The sequence below is a fragment of the Panthera leo genome, chromosome Y (genome assembly GCF_018350215.1).
Source record: "Panthera leo isolate Ple1 chromosome Y, P.leo_Ple1_pat1.1, whole genome shotgun sequence".
Taxonomy (NCBI): Eukaryota; Metazoa; Chordata; class Mammalia; order Carnivora; family Felidae; genus Panthera; species Panthera leo.
In genome coordinates, this window is record NC_056697.1 from 7,143,440 (window position 1) to 7,160,685 (window position 17,246).

General features: G+C 34.5%; 1 protein-coding gene and 1 non-coding gene across 22 annotated transcripts in view; one reads left to right on the forward strand and one right to left on the reverse strand.

The window, feature by feature from the left end:
* LOC122212672 (lysine-specific demethylase 6A-like) overlaps positions 1–17,246 on the reverse strand; it is a 194,449-nt gene that overhangs the window by 37,174 nt on the left and 140,029 nt on the right. For all 21 annotated transcript variants that reach the window (XR_006199256.1, XM_042926620.1, XM_042926624.1 and 18 more), the window contains 4 exons: positions 15,815–16,590; positions 9,468–9,597; positions 7,564–7,669; positions 6,667–6,872 (listed from right to left, as the gene is read on the reverse strand). Coding sequence is in view for 20 of the 21 variants with exons in the window: in XM_042926620.1 (XP_042782554.1) it covers positions 6,667–6,872; positions 7,564–7,669; positions 9,468–9,597; positions 15,815–16,590 (1,218 nt within the window). In the remaining variant the exon portion in view is untranslated. The remainder of the gene's footprint in view (positions 1–6,666; positions 6,873–7,563; positions 7,670–9,467; positions 9,598–15,814; positions 16,591–17,246) is intronic.
* Positions 4,830–4,936, forward strand: LOC122212696. The gene has a single exon (XR_006199260.1). It is a non-coding gene; the product is annotated as a U6 spliceosomal RNA (small nuclear RNA).

A 17,246-nucleotide genomic window follows, 5' to 3' on the forward strand; every position in this document is an offset into this window, starting at 1 on the left:
TTTAAATGCCTGAATAATATTCCATCTCTCTTTGTCTCTCTCTCGCTCACACACACACACACACACACACACACACACACACACACAATCTTTATCTGTTCATTTGTGATAGACACTTAGGTTGTTTCCTTGTCTTGGTTATTATATAAGCTGTAACAAACAAGTGAGTATAGATACCTTTTCCCAAGACTGGTTTCACTTTCTTCAAATATAAACCGAGAAATGGAATTACTAGATCATATAGTAGACCTATTTTTAATATTTTGAGGAAACTCAATAGAGTTTTCATAGTGGCTACACCAGTTTTTCCCAACAACAGTGCACAAGGCTTCACATTATCCCATATCCAACTTATCTTTTTGATAAAAGTCATTCTATTGCCTATTAAAGTGATACATCACTGTGGTTTTGATTGGAATATCCTTAAAGATTTATAATGTTGAGCCTCATTTTCCTGTTTCTATCTACTCTATTGTTTTTCTTTAAAGTTTTTATTTAAATTCTGGTTGTTTTTGTTGTTGTTGTTTTTGTTTTTTTAACTTACAGTGTATCATCAGTTTCAGGAGTAAAATTTGGTGATTCATCACTTACATCTAACACTCAGTGTGAGCCTCTTTTCAAATGCCTGTTAGCTAATTCAATGTCTTTGAAAAAAATGTCTTTTGGAATATTTTGTTCATTTTGTATTTAAAATAGTTTTTAAATTTTTATTTATTTTTGAGAGAAAGAATGCACATGAGCAGGGGAGGGGCAGACAGAGTTGGGGATAGAGGATCTGAAGCAGGCTCTGCACCAGTAGCAGAGAGCCCAATGTGGAGCTTGACTCAGGAACTATGAAATCATGACCTGAGCCAAAGTTGGATGCTGAAGTGACTGAGCCAACCAGGAACCCCTATTTTGTTCATTTTAAACTGGATTGTTTCTTTTTCTCATGAGTGAACAGCTTCTCTCTATATTTCACATACTATTGAATGTAAGATTTGCAAACATTTTTTCTCATTCAGTAGGCTGCCTTTTGACTCTGTTGATGGTTCCCTTATATGCTTTCTTAGAAGCTTCTTAGGGGCACACCTGGGTGGCTCAGCTGTTAAAAATCCAGCTCTTCCCTTCAACTTGAACTCCACATCAAACTATGCGCTAGCAGCACAGCGTCTGCTTAGAATTCGCTCTCCCTCTTTCTGTGACCCTCCCCTGCTGGCACACTTTAAGTAAATAAACTTAAAAAGAAAAAAAAAAGAAGAAGCACCCTTTTAGTTTGATGTGGTTCCACCTGTTTACTTTTGCTTAATTTTGCAATAAATCCTTGCCAAGACTGATGTCAAGGAGCTTTCTCCTATGTTTTCTTAGAGCAGTTTTATGGTTTCTAATTTTACATTCAGCTCTTTAGTCCATTCAGTTATTTTTATGTATGGTGTAAGACACATCTAATAATTTACTTATCCCTAACTGATATAATAATCATTTATTCCAAATAATAACAGCAATAAGTTGTTTGATTATATGTGTGCATGTTTGTAACTATACATATATTATATACAGACATATATATATGTGTATACCTGCTTATGTGTACATGAAATGAGTAATAACAAGATTCAAAAAGCAAGAACGAACAATCAGGAATAATGTGGAGTTAATAAAGCACATGACTACTCCTGCAGCAATACAGTGTTATTTGGAAGTGGACCTGGATCAGCTGTTAGTGTATAGGGCAAATCTAGAGTAACCACTAAAATACAATCTCAAAAAGACTTATAACTGATAGTATAAGAAACAAGATAAAAAGGAATGCTATAAGATGATCAGTAACAAACAGTAACTACAACTAATAAAAAGAAGTAACAAAATAGTAGATATAACCAACTACATTAAGACTCACTTTGAATGCAAATGAAACCTGGAGATTATCAGAGTAAAAATTTAAGACCCAGATACATGTGGTCTATAAAAAAAAAACAAACCACACACAATATACATAAAAATACATACACCTTCAAAAATAAATGGATGGAGAAAGATATACCATGCTAACACTAGTCAAAAGAAAGCAGAAGAAGTTAATACTAATTTCCGACAGGTCACACTATAGAACAAGAGAGCGATCTCTCTCAAAAATAAACATTAAAAAAATACTATGGATAACTATATGTTCACAAATTTTATAACCTGGAAGAGATGAACCAATAACAACAGAAGAGATAACCTGAATGAACCAGTAACTATTAAACAAATTGCATCAATAATTAGTAACTCTGTAACAGAAAACACCACCATGCCCAGATGAATTTACTGTTGAGTTTCACCAAATATTTAGGAAAATTATGCTAATGAGCTACAATCTGATCCAGAAAACAGAAGCAGAGGGAACATTCTGTAACTATATTATGAGGTCAACAGAATGATTACCCTAATACCAAAAAACATCACCAAGACACTATAAAAAACCCCACAAGAAAAGAAAACTTCAGACCAATGTGTCTCACAAACACATGCAAAAATCCTCACAAAATGTTAGCGAGTTGAATCCAACTATGTATAAAAAAATAATTTTACACTATGGCCAAGTGGGATTTATCCCAAGTATGCAAAGCTGATTTAAGACTAGAAAATCAATTGCTGTAATGCATCATATTAAAGGACTGAAAAAGAAAAATCACATGATCATAACAAGTGATGCAGAAAAGCAAACTCAAACATTCATGCATGATAAAATTACTCTCAGTGAACCTGGAATACTTAGGAACTTGCTCCACATAAGATACCTACAAAAAAAACTATACCAAACATGATAATGTACAGGTGAGAAACCCAAAGCATTCCCCAAGCCCAGGAACAAGGCAAGGCTGGTTCCATCAAATGATAGTTTGATTTTTTTCTTTCACCTTCAGTAGGTGAATAAATAAATGAACTGTGGTATGTCTAGAAAATTGAATGTTATTCAGAAATCAACAAGATACAACAAGACATACAGAAAACTTAAATGTGAAATGTGAAAAGGCTACTTTTGTATTCCAACCATACGACATTTTGGAAAAAGGGAAAACTAGAGACATAAAACATCAATGGTTTCCTGGGGCTGGTGGAAGGAAGTTATAAACAGGCAAAGGACATATAATTTTCATTAAAAAAATAATTTTGGGATTCTGGGGTGGCTCAGGTCATGATCTCATGGTTCATGAGTTCAAGCCCCATGTCGGGCTCTGTGCAGACAGCTCAGAGCCTGGAGTCTGCTTCGAATTGTGTGTCTGCACCTCCCCTGTTCACATTTTGTCTCTCTCTCTCTCTCTCTCAAAAATAAACATTTAGGGGCGCCTGGGTGGCGCAGTCGGTTAAGCCTCCGACTTCAGCCAGGTCACGATCTCGCGGTCCGTGAGTTCGAGCCCCGCGTCAGGCTCTGGGCTGATGGCTCGGAGCCTGGAGCCTGTTTCCGATTCTGTGTCTCCCTCTCTCTCTGACCCTCCCCCGTTCATGCTCTGTCTCTCTCTGTCCCAAAATAAATAAAAAACGTTGAAAAAAAAAATTTAAAAAAATAAAAAAAATAAAAAATAAATAAACATTTAAAAAAATAAAAATAAATAAAAATTTATTTAAAAGTAACAATTTTTGAAAATAAAAAATTTTTAATGTTTAGTTTTGAGAGACAGAGAAAGACAGAGCACGAGCAGGTGAGGGAGACACTGAATCTGAAGTAAGGCTCCAGGTTCCAGGCTGTCAGCCCAGAGCCCGATGTGGGGCTGAAACTCACAAACCACGAGATCATGACCTGAGCTGAAGTAGGATGCTTAACTGAATGAGCCACCCAGGCACTCTATGAACACAGAATTTTTAGGGAAATGAAATTCTCTGTATGATACTATAGTGGCAGATACTTATAACTGATATATTTGTCCAAACCCACAGAAAGTACAAGAGCGATCCCTTAAGGTAAACTACAAACACTAGGTGATAATGATGTGTTAATTGCAGACTCACTGATTGTAACAAATATACCATTCTCGAATGTGATGTGATAATGGGGGGAGAGAAGAGGGCTATATCTGTACCAATTAAAAAAGAATTTTTTTTTTTTTTACATTTATTTATTTTTTGAGAGACAGAGCACAAGTGGGGGAGGAGCAGAGAGAGAGGGAGACACAGCATCCAAAGCAAGTTCCAGGCTCTGAGCTGTCAGCACAGAGCCTGACAGAGGGCTCGAACTCATGAACTGTGAGATCATGACCTGAACTGAAGTCAGATGCTTAACCGAATGAGCTACCCAGGTTCCCCTCTGTACCGTCCAATTTTGTTGTGTCCCTAAAACTTTAAATATAAGACCTATTTTATAACTGAAATTTATATAAAAACTTATAAATAAATACAACTAATTAAAAAATAAGAACATTTTATCTTCAATACCAAAGACAACAGTCCAACTTAACAATGCACAAAGAAACTTGATACACATCTAAAGAAGGTATATGTGAAGACAATTTTATACTAGTTTCAGGTATACAATATAATGTGCAAAAATAACTCCACACCCTATGCAATGCCCATCACAACTATAGATATTATCCTTCAAATTCATAGTTTAAATTAAAAGAGAAATGTGAAAAACAAACTTAATTCAAAGAAGCGTTTGAGAAATGCATTTAGTGATCTGAACACCAATTTATTTATTTTTTGAAAGAATCCACAAAATTCTATCTTAATAACTGCTAGAGGATTCCACTGCTGACTCCCTTTCTAGTAGGCCTATTAGCAACCATTCTTTGTTATGTTTTTTAAACTTCTCATATATTTTGAGACCTTATAGATTTCTACTTCTGCAGTTTAAAGACTACAAATGAATGCTCATACTGGCAGCACATATATTAAAACTGGATCAATATAGAGAAGATCAGCGTGGCCCCTGCAAAAGGATGACACACAAATTCATGAAGCATTCCATATTTTTAGATATTTAAAAATTTGGCCACGATGATCCATGATCAAGGTGATCTAACAGTACAGAAGCCAATGTGCAAAGCTCAGAAGTACATTGATCAGTTATGTGAGCTGCTTACTATCAGAAAAAAATCTTGTAAGAAGATCCGTATCCTGGTGCTTTTTAATGTTTATTTTTGAAAGACAGACAAGAGTGTGATCTGGCAAGGGGTAGAGAGGGAGACACAGAATCCGAAGGAGGCTTCAGCCTCTGAGCTATCAGCACAGAGCATGATGCGGGGCTCGAACTCATGAACTGCAAGATCATGACCTGAGCCAAAGTCAGATGCTTAACTGACTGAGCCACCCAGGTGCCCCTAAAAGTTTACGTTATTATTTGCTAATGTCATCCACAACAGTTCATCTGTACATGTACTAAACCATCTCGTTCACTTTTTTAAGAGGTTAATTAACATTACTATGTTTTCTGGGGTCCCTCTCCCCAGAGAGGGACCTGTTTGTACACAAAGGGAGATTAGAGAAAACATGCTTTTGGAAAGCAAATAGGAATGGTTTCAAATGATTTAAACTTTTCATTGCTGTCCACATGTCGTTCTACATTCCTGGTGAATGATGAATGTTGCTGTCAAAATGCTGCCCCTTACCCATAAGGGTTGCTGGGCATTTGATGGCAGGAAGATTTTAAAAGCTACACCAAAGTTGTTTTAGAATTTAGTTCTGTGAACCTGGTGATAAAGCAAAGAAAAGGTTCATTTTTGTAAAAATACTAGTTTGGAATAGTGATGTTAGACTTATCCCAATTTAAGAATATGAAATTAATCCCCAAGGATAGTTTTAGACCAAAAAAAAAAGTTTCAAAAGATTGCTGACTTGTAATACAAATGTTGTCTACTTCCCTTTTCCACACAGGTCCAGAGCAATTAAAGAGAATGTAATTTCTGCAGGCTCTCAAATAAATGTTGTATTAAGCCAACTTCAGTTCATCCTTTAATGAATTAGAAGACTGGGTTACCCTCGATACATTTATATTCATTTCTTCCACTCCCCTTAATGTTTCTTAATCTCCTTTTACCAAAGATAAGTGAATAGTAGGGAACAAGGGTCCAAATGGTTAAGTTTCTTTGTACCCTTGCACTCCTAATACAAATAAACATGTTTTTAAAAACCAAAAAAGAAACATATAAAAATAAACACTACAAATGACACAGAGTATTAATGCTTCCTCTAGTGCCTTTCATATAAACAAAATGAAAACACCTTTTCATTGAAATGAGTATGAGAGCCATCCAATGAGTTTTCTTAATTAAAACTCATTTCCACAAGTATTAAGGAGACTTACTTTATCATTCTAATTAGAAATATTTTGGGGGCGACTATGTGGGTCAGTTAAGTGCTGGACTTTTGACGTCGGCTCAGGTCATGATCTCAGGGTTTTGAGTTAGATGCCAGTGGTACTGGGCAAGGAACCTGCTTAAGACTCTCCCCAACTCCACTCCCTCCCTCTGCTCATGCTGATGTGCTTTCTCAAAAAAACAATCTTTCAAAAATGGGGGATAGGAGACAGTCATTTTGTTTTTCTATTAACAAAATATATCTTATCAACTCCACCTCTGCTAAGTTGTTAACAGTTCAGTAACTTCTAAGTTGCGGCATTTATAAATCATAATTATACAAACTAACCAGGTTGTTTTAAGAGTAATGTGCATTTAGCAAAATAATCTCCAGGAAATAAATACTCACTCTCAATGATTCTTGGAAGGAGGAGGCTTGGTATTGTGCATACTTTGCAATTGTAGTATGAGATCTATTACTTTCACAACGCCAGATTTTCTTGGTTCCAGTAGGATCCCAGTTTTCATCTGCCGGTTGCAACAACTGTGTTCTCACTTCCACAGTATGCTCATTGTTAGCTTCTACCAAAGTTTTGGTAGAGAAAAGTCCAAGATCTTCATAAAGAAATAACTAGTGTTAATAAATAAAACTGCATTTAATACACTAAACATTTAAAGGTACCTAGAAAAAGTTTTATGGAACTCCAATTTCCTAAAGATTGCTCAAGCCATTAGGTGCCAGATTTGCACAGCAACTCCTTGAAACATTAGATACAAAACATCATGACTGGCAGATGGAGTGCTTACAAAAAGGATACAATTTTACCTACATTTTATAGCTTAAAAAGTATTCTATTATCTAACCTTAATAACTAATGTATAGTAACACCAAATTAAAAACTAAGTAAAAATCCATTCTAAGTGGGCCAATGTTGGTATCATCTATTAAAGATGTGCTAGAGACAGAAAAAGAGAAGAATCCTAAACTGAAGCTCAGAGGAAAATAAAGTTTCTGCCAGTGTTTTAAAATACTAAAATGTTGGGTTGGGTGCGTGGCTCTATCGGTTAAATGTCTGGCTTCAATTCCAGTCATGATCTCGCAGTTCGTGGGTTTGAGCCTGTGTCAGGTTCTGTGCTGACAGCTCAGAGCCTGGAGTCTGCTTCAGATTTTGTGTCTCCCCCACCCCTCTCTCTCTCTCAGACCCTCCCCCACTTATGCTGTTTCTTTTTCTCTCTCAAAAAAAAACTTTAAAAAAAATACTAAAAATAGTAAAAGGATGTTCAAACTTTCTTTTTTTAATCTTACCTAATTTAAGAGCTCCAGCAAGGCCACGTATTACTGTAACAGGGTTTTTGGGATTTGTACAAAACTGATGTAATGGAGGAAAGAAAGCATCACGCTTGTTTTCCAACTGCAAAATTAAAATGTTTTGTTAGACTCCTAAATAATGATTAAGTATTACACTGCAAATTTGTACTCACTTTTGCATCAGTCATTTTTACATCTGATATATATTAACTGTTAATACCGTCTTGCTCACATTGCAGTACTTTACCATTAGTTTTTTTCAGGAAATTATTAGGAGTTAGTAACTCCTAATTTTCCTAATAACTCCCAAATTTCTTTTAAAAAACACATTTTAATTTGATACAGTTTGAATATTATCAGTATTACACTATTCCAGCACATTACTCTAAAATTGATATTGATGATATTTAAGTATTTTAATAGTTAAATAATCTAAGTGTACTTTTCAAGTGTACTTCCAACTTCTTGTTTGAAAGATGTGGAGTAAGTGAAACTTAAATCTCAACATCAAAGCATTTTAAAAACTAAAAGCAAAATTAGAAAATTTTTCAATAAGACCTCAAAAAGATAAATATTCACTTTGCTTTTTATTCCCTCAGTTTAGTTTGAAAGGTTTATTTTCATGTTTATCTCACAACTGCCCTTCACAATAAGATATACATACATATAACATTTGTAAAAGAAAAGGACAAATTTCTAAAATGATTTTAGAAATAAATAAATAAGTAAATAAATAAATAAATATTTATTTCTATTATTTAGAAATAATAGATCGCTATTATCTACATATTATCTATAAAATTATTCTTAATTCTTGTTCTTCAATATTCAGGTCAAAACATCTTTTGCGTATGTCTTAGGAAATATAGTAAGGATAGTAACAAACTCTGGGGGAAGTGAATTAGAAATTATTGTGATAGGGGCGCCTGGGTGGCTCAGTCGGTTAAGCGTCCGACTTCAGCTCAGGTCACGATCTCGCGGTCCGTGGGTTCAAGCCCCGCATCGGGCTCTGGGCTGATGGCTCAGAGCCTGGAGCATGCTTCCGATTCTGTGTCTCCCTCTCTCTCTGCCCCTCCCCCGTTCATGCTCTGTCTCTCTCTGTCTCAAAAATAAATAAACGTTAAAAAAAAAAAAATTAAAAAAAAAATTATTGTGATATACATTAAGTTCTACAGCAAATGCTGAAATTTATGAAATGCAAAAAAGGCACTTTAGCTTCAAAGTGAAATTTAAAAATATCTACTGTACTTATATTTACTTTAACCTTTATAATAACATGCTCTTACTGCTTTTATATTTGCAACCACTTTTTATGAAGATAGAAAAATTTTTCTAATTGAAGCAAAAATTCAAATGAATTTCAAGGTTAATAAAAGTAGCAGGTGGTAGAATGTACATTTAGAACAATGTTAACAAAAAAAGGACACAAAACAATTTTCTTTTGCTACTCTCATATAATCCTAGTCCATCTGTGAGATATGTACATGTAAATATTAGCTTCAACAAATCTTTTGGAATAAACCAGTGTGTCAATACCCTTTTCCACAAAGGACAGGCTGTAAATATTTTTGGTTTTAATGGACTACATATTGTTTTGGAACTACTTAAGTCTGTCAATCTAATGACAAACTTAAAAGCAATCAGAGACCACAAAAATAAAAGGCATGGCTGTGTAGCCATCTGTTTACAAAAATAGGTGGTGGACAATATTTAAACTGAGAAATGTTACTGAGAAATGTTATCATCCTCTGGTATAAAAGTTATGTTTTTTCAGAATCATCAACTTGTGAGAAAAAAGTTAATTTTCCCCAAAAGGGCATGTGCATGGCTTAATAATATATCTTCAAAAGAGAGGTAAGTTCAGACACTTGATATACTTCTATTTTGTCAGTGAGACTCACATAAATACTAGGTGTGGGTGGATTCAACTTGTCTTTTGGCAAGGGAGGATATGGTGAAGTTGGTGGTCTTGGAGGCGGACATTTATCCAACAAAATATGACTATTAGACAATCCATTTTTACCTAGATTCCTGGAAAATAAAAAGTAAAAAAAAAATCAGGTATACGTTAATTTTGAAATAGAAAGCAAAAAAAGGAAACTGAAATTAAGTTTTAAGTATATAACATTTACAAAAATAAAATCATGCTAAGTTACTGGTATCCATTCAATAAAATAAAGAATTGTTAATTGTGGCAGACAATTCACTTTGATTTCTTGTATATTTAAGAAAAACTGAAGAAAATATACTATATAACCACAAAACATGAATTATTGACAAAACTTTTCTCCTAATTTTCCTATTTATTTTCTGGTTTGAACAATACAATGTTTTTAATATGTTTCACCCTGAGATATACTTAATAGTAATTTGTGGATTTTTTGGTTTTTATTTTTAAGTTAAATTTTAATAGTTAATATACAGTGCAATACCGGTTTCAGGAGTAGAATTCAGTGATTCATCACTTATACAACAACATCCAGTGGTCATCACAACAATGTTAACAGTAATTTGAACCACCAACAACAAAAAAGGATTAGATAACAATTTCATAGTAAGATTTGTTTCTTTTCTCAAATGTCTTATTTCCAGAATAACTTTTGACAACTTTGAAATCTACAAGACATTTATTTTGTTTTCAAAATGGATTTTTTGTGTATTCAGGAAGATACCACTTTACTATAAACTTATACTTTATTACAATAATTTTTATAGTGGTATGTATAGTTGCAAACTACAAATTGTTACTATGTAGGAAAATTAATCTCAAATGCAAACTTTTTTTTTTAACATAAGAACACTGGAGAAGTATTTCTCAATCTTTAAAACTTAAAAAAAAAAACACTCAGAAAACTGTGAAAAAAAGTCTTTGAAATCAGATTGTCCTATTCAATTATTAAATTAAAAAATAAGCAACACATATATAAGGGAAAAGCTCTTAAAAATACCAAAATTTCAAAGTCTGTGAAAACTATTTCAGAGAATAAAATATATATCAATAACTGTGTTAACTTCAGAACAAAGTAGGTTTTTAAAATTTAAGTTCATGTAATAAAACAAACTGAAAGCAAATTACCATTTATTAATTAGCTTTATTTTAGCTAAAGAAAAGAATAACTTTCAGTTCTTTAGGCTAAGGAGAAATAGAGCTTCAAGTGCAATACCTCCCAACTTTTCAGATGCTATTATTAAATATCCTTGAGGATATAAAGCCTATTTTTTTTTCACTATAACAAAAAGCTTTTGGGGTGCCAGGGTGACTCAGCACAGCATGCAACTCTTTTATCTATGGGTCATGATCTTTATCAAGTCCCATAATGGGCATGGAGTCTACTTAAAATAAGAAAATAAAATACAACAAAGAACTTCTGAAAGTTAGGAAACAGGTTTAAAATTACTGAGTTCTTTTATTTATTTATTTTTTAAAAAATTTAGTGTTTATTTTTGAGAGAGAGAGAGAGACAGATTCAGTGCAATGGGGGAGGGACAGAGAGGGGAGAGAGAATCCAAAGCAGGCTCCAGGCTCTGAACTGTCAGCACAGAGCCTGATGCAGGGCTCAAACTCATGAGTTGTAAGATCATGACCTGAGCCAAAGTCGGACATTTAAACCAACTGAGCCACCCGGGTGCCCTGACTTCTTTTTTCTAAATAAAAGAATGTGCAAACACATATTAAACTAAACTTTTATTACACTTAACTACTGATTAAGGTTAAATGTTAAAACAATAGGTCCAAGTATCTGTTTACAAAACACGATGGCCCATTATGTTTACCTTAAACCCATTTAAGGTTTTAAAAATACAGAATTGAGTCTAATTTATAAACTTCACAGAATATTTTTCTTTTTTTCCAAGTTTACTTATTTTGAGAGGGGGTACACACACGTGCACATTGGAGGGGAAGACACAGACAGAGGGAAAGGGTGAGAATCCCAAGTTTGCCCCAGCTGTCAGATCAGAGCCCGACCATGGGACTCAATCTCACAAATCATGAGATCATGATTGAGCCAAAATCAAGAAGCACACACTTAACTGACTAAGCTACCCAAGCACCCCAGAATATTTGTTTACAAGTAAAAAAATTCTGTTTGAAGCTGATAAAGGAAAAATTCAAGCATCTTCATTAGGCCAATGCATTAAAACTCAATAGCATCTCGCATACATGAGAGTCAAAACTAATTCAATCACTTGATATCTAAAATTATAAAATTAAAACTCTTGGGGGCATATGGGTAGCTCAGTTAGTTAGGCATTGACTCGATTTTGATTCAGGCTATGATCTATTTGTAGTGAGATCATGCCTTGCATTGAGGCTGCTTAGGATTTTCTCTCTGCTCTATTCCCCACTCTTGCACTCTCTCTCAAAAAATAAAAATTAAAATTAAAAAATTAAATTAAAACTCTTAAAAAGAGGCAATTACTATAAGTGCAACCAAGATGAACCAAACAATAGTAATTTCAAAGTAACTATGACTCTAAAACTTTATGAAGAACAGACATGTGAGAAAACGCAGAACAAGTAATATAATGAAATCACATTACTAATTGCTTAATATAGTTCTGCCTATAATCATCAAGTCAGAAACTACAGTTTACCTCACAGAACAAATACATGTTTGTAGTAAGAAAGGAACCACAAGTTCTCTCTGCTAAAATACATAATACTGGGGTGCCTAGGTGGCTCAGTCGATTAATTGTCTGACTTCTGATCTCAGCTCAAGTCTTGTGTCTCAGGGTCCTGAGTTTAGACCCTCAAGTTGGTCTCCACACTGGGCTTATAGCCTACTTGAAAAACAAAACCAGGGGTGCCTGGGTGGCTTAGTCAGTTAAGGGTGCAACTTCGGCTCAGGTCATGATCTCATGGTTTGTGGGTTTGAACCCCACATTGGGCTCTGTGCCAGCCTAGAGCCTGCTTCACATTCTGTGTTTCCCTTTCTCTCTACTCCTCCACCACTCATGCTCTGTCTCTCTCTCTTTCAAAATTAAACATTAAAAAAAATTAACAAACAAAACACCCAAAATACAGTATCAACCTCAGGGAAAAAAGTATAGAGATGTAGACAATAAAAATGTAGAATTTTCTAAATAATAATTTAGAAAAATATATAATTCTTCAGAGGAAACTTTACTATAAAAACCCAACATGTTAAAGAAAAGAAATTGGGGGAAAAAAGAGTAGATGTAGGAAAGATTAAGAGTTTATTTCATTTTGAAAGATTCTTCTTAAATGTAGTTAACTTCCTATTAGGGAAATTTTTACTAAGTAAAAAATATTTTTAAGACACCTTATTTAAATTTACTTTCAAACATTATCATTTAGAACAAAAAGTGAACGGTATTCTACAGATGAAATCATATACAATTTAAGTTTCTTTCCTCCAGAAGTTTCTTAACCAGGTAAAGACTCTCTCACACTGATGGTTACTTTGCAGTAATATGAATTCAGAGTCCTGTGCAGAAAACATCAATATTACTTAACAGAACTGGTCAAAGACCGTTATCACTTGCCAACATGGCTCTATCTGAAAGCCTCAGAATACTAACCCTCATACTTAACCTCAACTTTTCAGAACCTGTTCGGTTATTCTCTTTCCTCTGTCCTATTCTTTGTTTTTCCCCTCTGTTCTCTGAAGGAAGTAGGGGGTGGTGGTGGCTAATATACCTTCAATAATAAATTAATAGCTACATTAACTGAAAAAAACAGGAAATCACAGGTTCCTAGTGGTATTTTAAATAAAGATACCTTCAACTTTATTATTATTATTGTTATTATTTTGAAGATTTTGTTTTTAAAGTAATCTCCATAACCAGTGGGGTGGGGGGAGCCTGGAACTCACAACCCTGAGATCAAGAGTCACATGCTCTTCCAACTAAGCTACCCAGGTGCACCAATACTTGTGACTTCAAAAAATAAAACTACACATCTGGGGTAAGGCAAAAGTCCTTTTAGTACTTTCCAAGTCAAAATTGAATCTCAAAAAAATATTTTACTGAGAAGTGAATGTTTCCATACATTTCAAAAAATGAGATGAAGATTACAATCTACTAAAAATATGGAAAATACCAATTATACTTAATTATAACTTTACACAAAATATTAATTCTTTACATTAGTCCCATTACTTCACACTAGGTGGCTGCAAGCACAAGTTACATATGAATTTTAAAATGTGCTTTAATGTAGAACTTTCTTAGTGACCCACAATTAATGGCTGACTTGCTATCTATTAAATAAGCGACTCAACATCTGAAGAAATTTTATTTATTTATTTATATTTATTTATTTATTTATTTATTTATTTATTTATTTATTTATTTATTTATTTTTTATTTTTAATGTTGATTTATTGTGGAGAGTGAAAAAGAGAGACAGAGCGTGAGTGGGGGAGGAACAGAGAGAAAGAGGGAGACACAGAATCCGAAGCAGGCTCCAGGCTTTGAGCTGTCAGCACAGAGCCGACGCGGGGCTTGAACTCACAGACTATGAGATCATGACCTGAGCCGAAGTCAGATACTTAACTGACTGAGCCACCCAAACGCTCCTGAAGAAATTTTAGACAAAGAATACCTAAAAACTGCCAGTTTCAGGGTCATTACCTGGAATTATTTTCACCTTTTATTTATTTATTTATTTATTTATTTATTTATTTATTTATTTATTTATTTATTTATTTATTTTATTTATTTATTTATTTATTTATTTTTTTATTTATTTTTGGGACAGAGAGAGACAGAGCATGAACGGGGGAGGGGCAGAGAGAGAGGGAGACACAGAATCGGAAACAGGCTCCAGGCTCCGAGCCATCAGCCCAGAGCCTGACGCGGGCCTCGAACTCACGGACCGCGAGATCGTGACCTGGCTGAAGTCGGACGCTTAACCGACTGCGCCACCCAGGCGCCCCTATTTTCACCTTTTAAACTGTAGTAAACAAAACAGTCAAGGTAGTTCAAAAATTTTTACTTTCTATATTACTTAATTTTAACCTCAATTAGAAAAAAACTAAAATCCAATTATCAGTATTCAAATTTCAAATGTTATGTACTAAGTTTACTGCAGCCCTTTAACTGAGTTCATCTAAGTTTTACATTGCTTCTTTTAAGGGATATCCATTAGTAAATGCAAGAAAGGAAACTGATAATCTATTATTTCATTTAGGATTTGATTTCATTGTGTTTAGTACTAACAGAATAAAAACACTGAATTAAAAACTTGATGTCAGGTTTTTGAGGTGCTACAACTGCTATAAAACTGACTGTGGTGGGGCGCCTGGGTGGCTTGGTCGGTTAAGCGTCCGACTTCGGCTCAGGTCACGATCTCACAGTCCGTGAGTTCGAGCCCCGCATCGGGCTCTGTGCTGACAGCTCAGAGCCTGGAGCGTGTTTCAGATTCTGTGTCTCCCTCTCTCTCTGCTCCTCCCCTGTTCATGCTCGGTCTCTCTCTGTCTCAAAAATAAATTAAAAAAACGTTAAAAAAAAAATTAAAACTGACTGTGGTGGTAGGTGCACATATCTGGGAGTATACTAAAATCCAATAAAATATATTTTAAATGAGCAAACTATAAGGCATGTGAATCATATCTCAATAAGACTTTTTTATAAAGGTAAAATTAAGACACATAGGAGGGGGAAATCTATATAGTTTCACAAAGAAAGTCTTCCTTATTCTTGATTTTTTTTCTTTTTTTTTTGGGAGGGGAAAGGCACTGCACCATTAAGAAATTTCTCAGAATAGCAGAATATGGCTGCCCTCAACAGAGTGACTGACAGTCTGTTATATTTTCAAATTCCTCCTATACACTTTACAATCCCTTCATAGTCAGAAAAAATTGTTACTAAAAAGAAATCACAGTTATAGTTTTCTAGCCTTTTTTTTTTTTTCTGTTTTCTATCAAGTATGACTTAAACTCATTCTCAGGTCTCAATTCCCAGAATAAGGTTAATCATGGAAAAATAGAGAACTCTAATAACCAGAAGACACTTTTAGATAAGAAACATGCCTCTCATATAAGGGAGGTATAAGAAAATGCTTTTCACATTGGATACACTTATAAGGTATGACCATAACACCAACACATAACAAAGAACCTTAGGAAACGAGTATTTTACATAAGTGACTATATCACTTTTTACATAGTTGTTTCTTTGTTACATAATTGCTATTACTTATAAAATCAAAATATTATTTCAGTTTTCTGATGTCAACAGTAGTCAACCATTCTCATTTTGTGACAAATTTTCCCATACTAACCTGCATGCCTTCAGAACTTCTGAGGAACTGGAATATATGGACACAGACATTGATGGTATAACATGAGGACCAGGTTTTTGGCTAATTATAGGCAGGTCTGTTTTTACAGAGCTCTGTGAGTTCTCTAGCCCTTCTCCATTAAGTGTATTTGACCTGTGAGGACTGTTAAGGCTGGGAACAATGTGTGTAGTTGTCTGTTCAATGGATTTTGGAGAAGGAGTTGCAGTAGAAATGACTGAAGAGGGTGACGAGGCAACAGAATTATTATTCTTTGTATCAACAGTGGGGTGAAAATTATTAACTTTGTCACAGGCTCCAGTCCCCTCACTGTCACTGGCTTTTCCAATCAACAAGGCAGACATCTGAGGATTATCTGAAATTTGTACATTTGGTGATAGGGAATCTCCATTGTTAGGATTGCAAACAGGTTCTGCCATCAACTGCTGAACATGATTAGAAAGTCCTTTGACACCAGCACAGCCATTAGGTGTGTCTCCAAATTGCCTGCTTGTTTCAGGCACCAAAGATCGATTTCCTGAAGGTTTGCTCTCTTTGGTAAAGGTAATGCCTTGTTGTCCACCTGAGGTAGCAATATGAGAGGAGAGGTGATTGAGAGCAGCTCCCTGTGTTACTGAATTGCTAGGCAGAGTTTGATGTCCAGTCTGTTTCTGAATAGCAGTGCTAGCTGCCTGGAGATACTGGGCAGGCCCAGTGTGAAAAGGAGGTTGTTCATCATGAGATCCTGCCAAATGTGAACTCTGACCTTTGTGAAGCCCCTTGAAAAACAGAAAAGAAATTACCAAAATTTGTTTAAATCTATTATGCAAACTGAGAATATGAATGCAGAATAATAGGATTATAAATGTTTAAAGAGCCACCAAAAACAATGTGCAATATACTTTAACTCAAACCCTAAAAATTGTTTTAAAAAGTTCCTAAAATCCACTGATTAAATGTAGCTAATATTCTTAGCAAAAATTATGTAACGAGGCTGCATAATTTTACTCTGTTCATTAGTGTGCAACAATATTTCTTCACATAAGGCTTTAAGAATTTTTAGAGTTCAATTCTGATAGACACATTTTCACGTTAAGAGAAACATATCTGTAAATTTATTACACACAGCCATTGCCAAGTCATAACACAGACTAAATAACACAAGTCATTTATCTAAAAAGTATTATAAATTTCATACAGGAAGTATACTTACACAACCATTAAAATTACCAGTGACCCTATAACATAAATTTAGCAGGTATCCTTCATCAAAAATGCAAAACTATTAATCGATGAAAATATTTCAAGGTATTACTTACATGGAATTCTATGCTCTTAACCACACCCCTCACAGCCCAAGAGGACATTTTAAGCGCAGTGTCCCCACTAATTAAGAATTGAAGACATTTTTCTCCCAAATTGACATCAAAAGAAT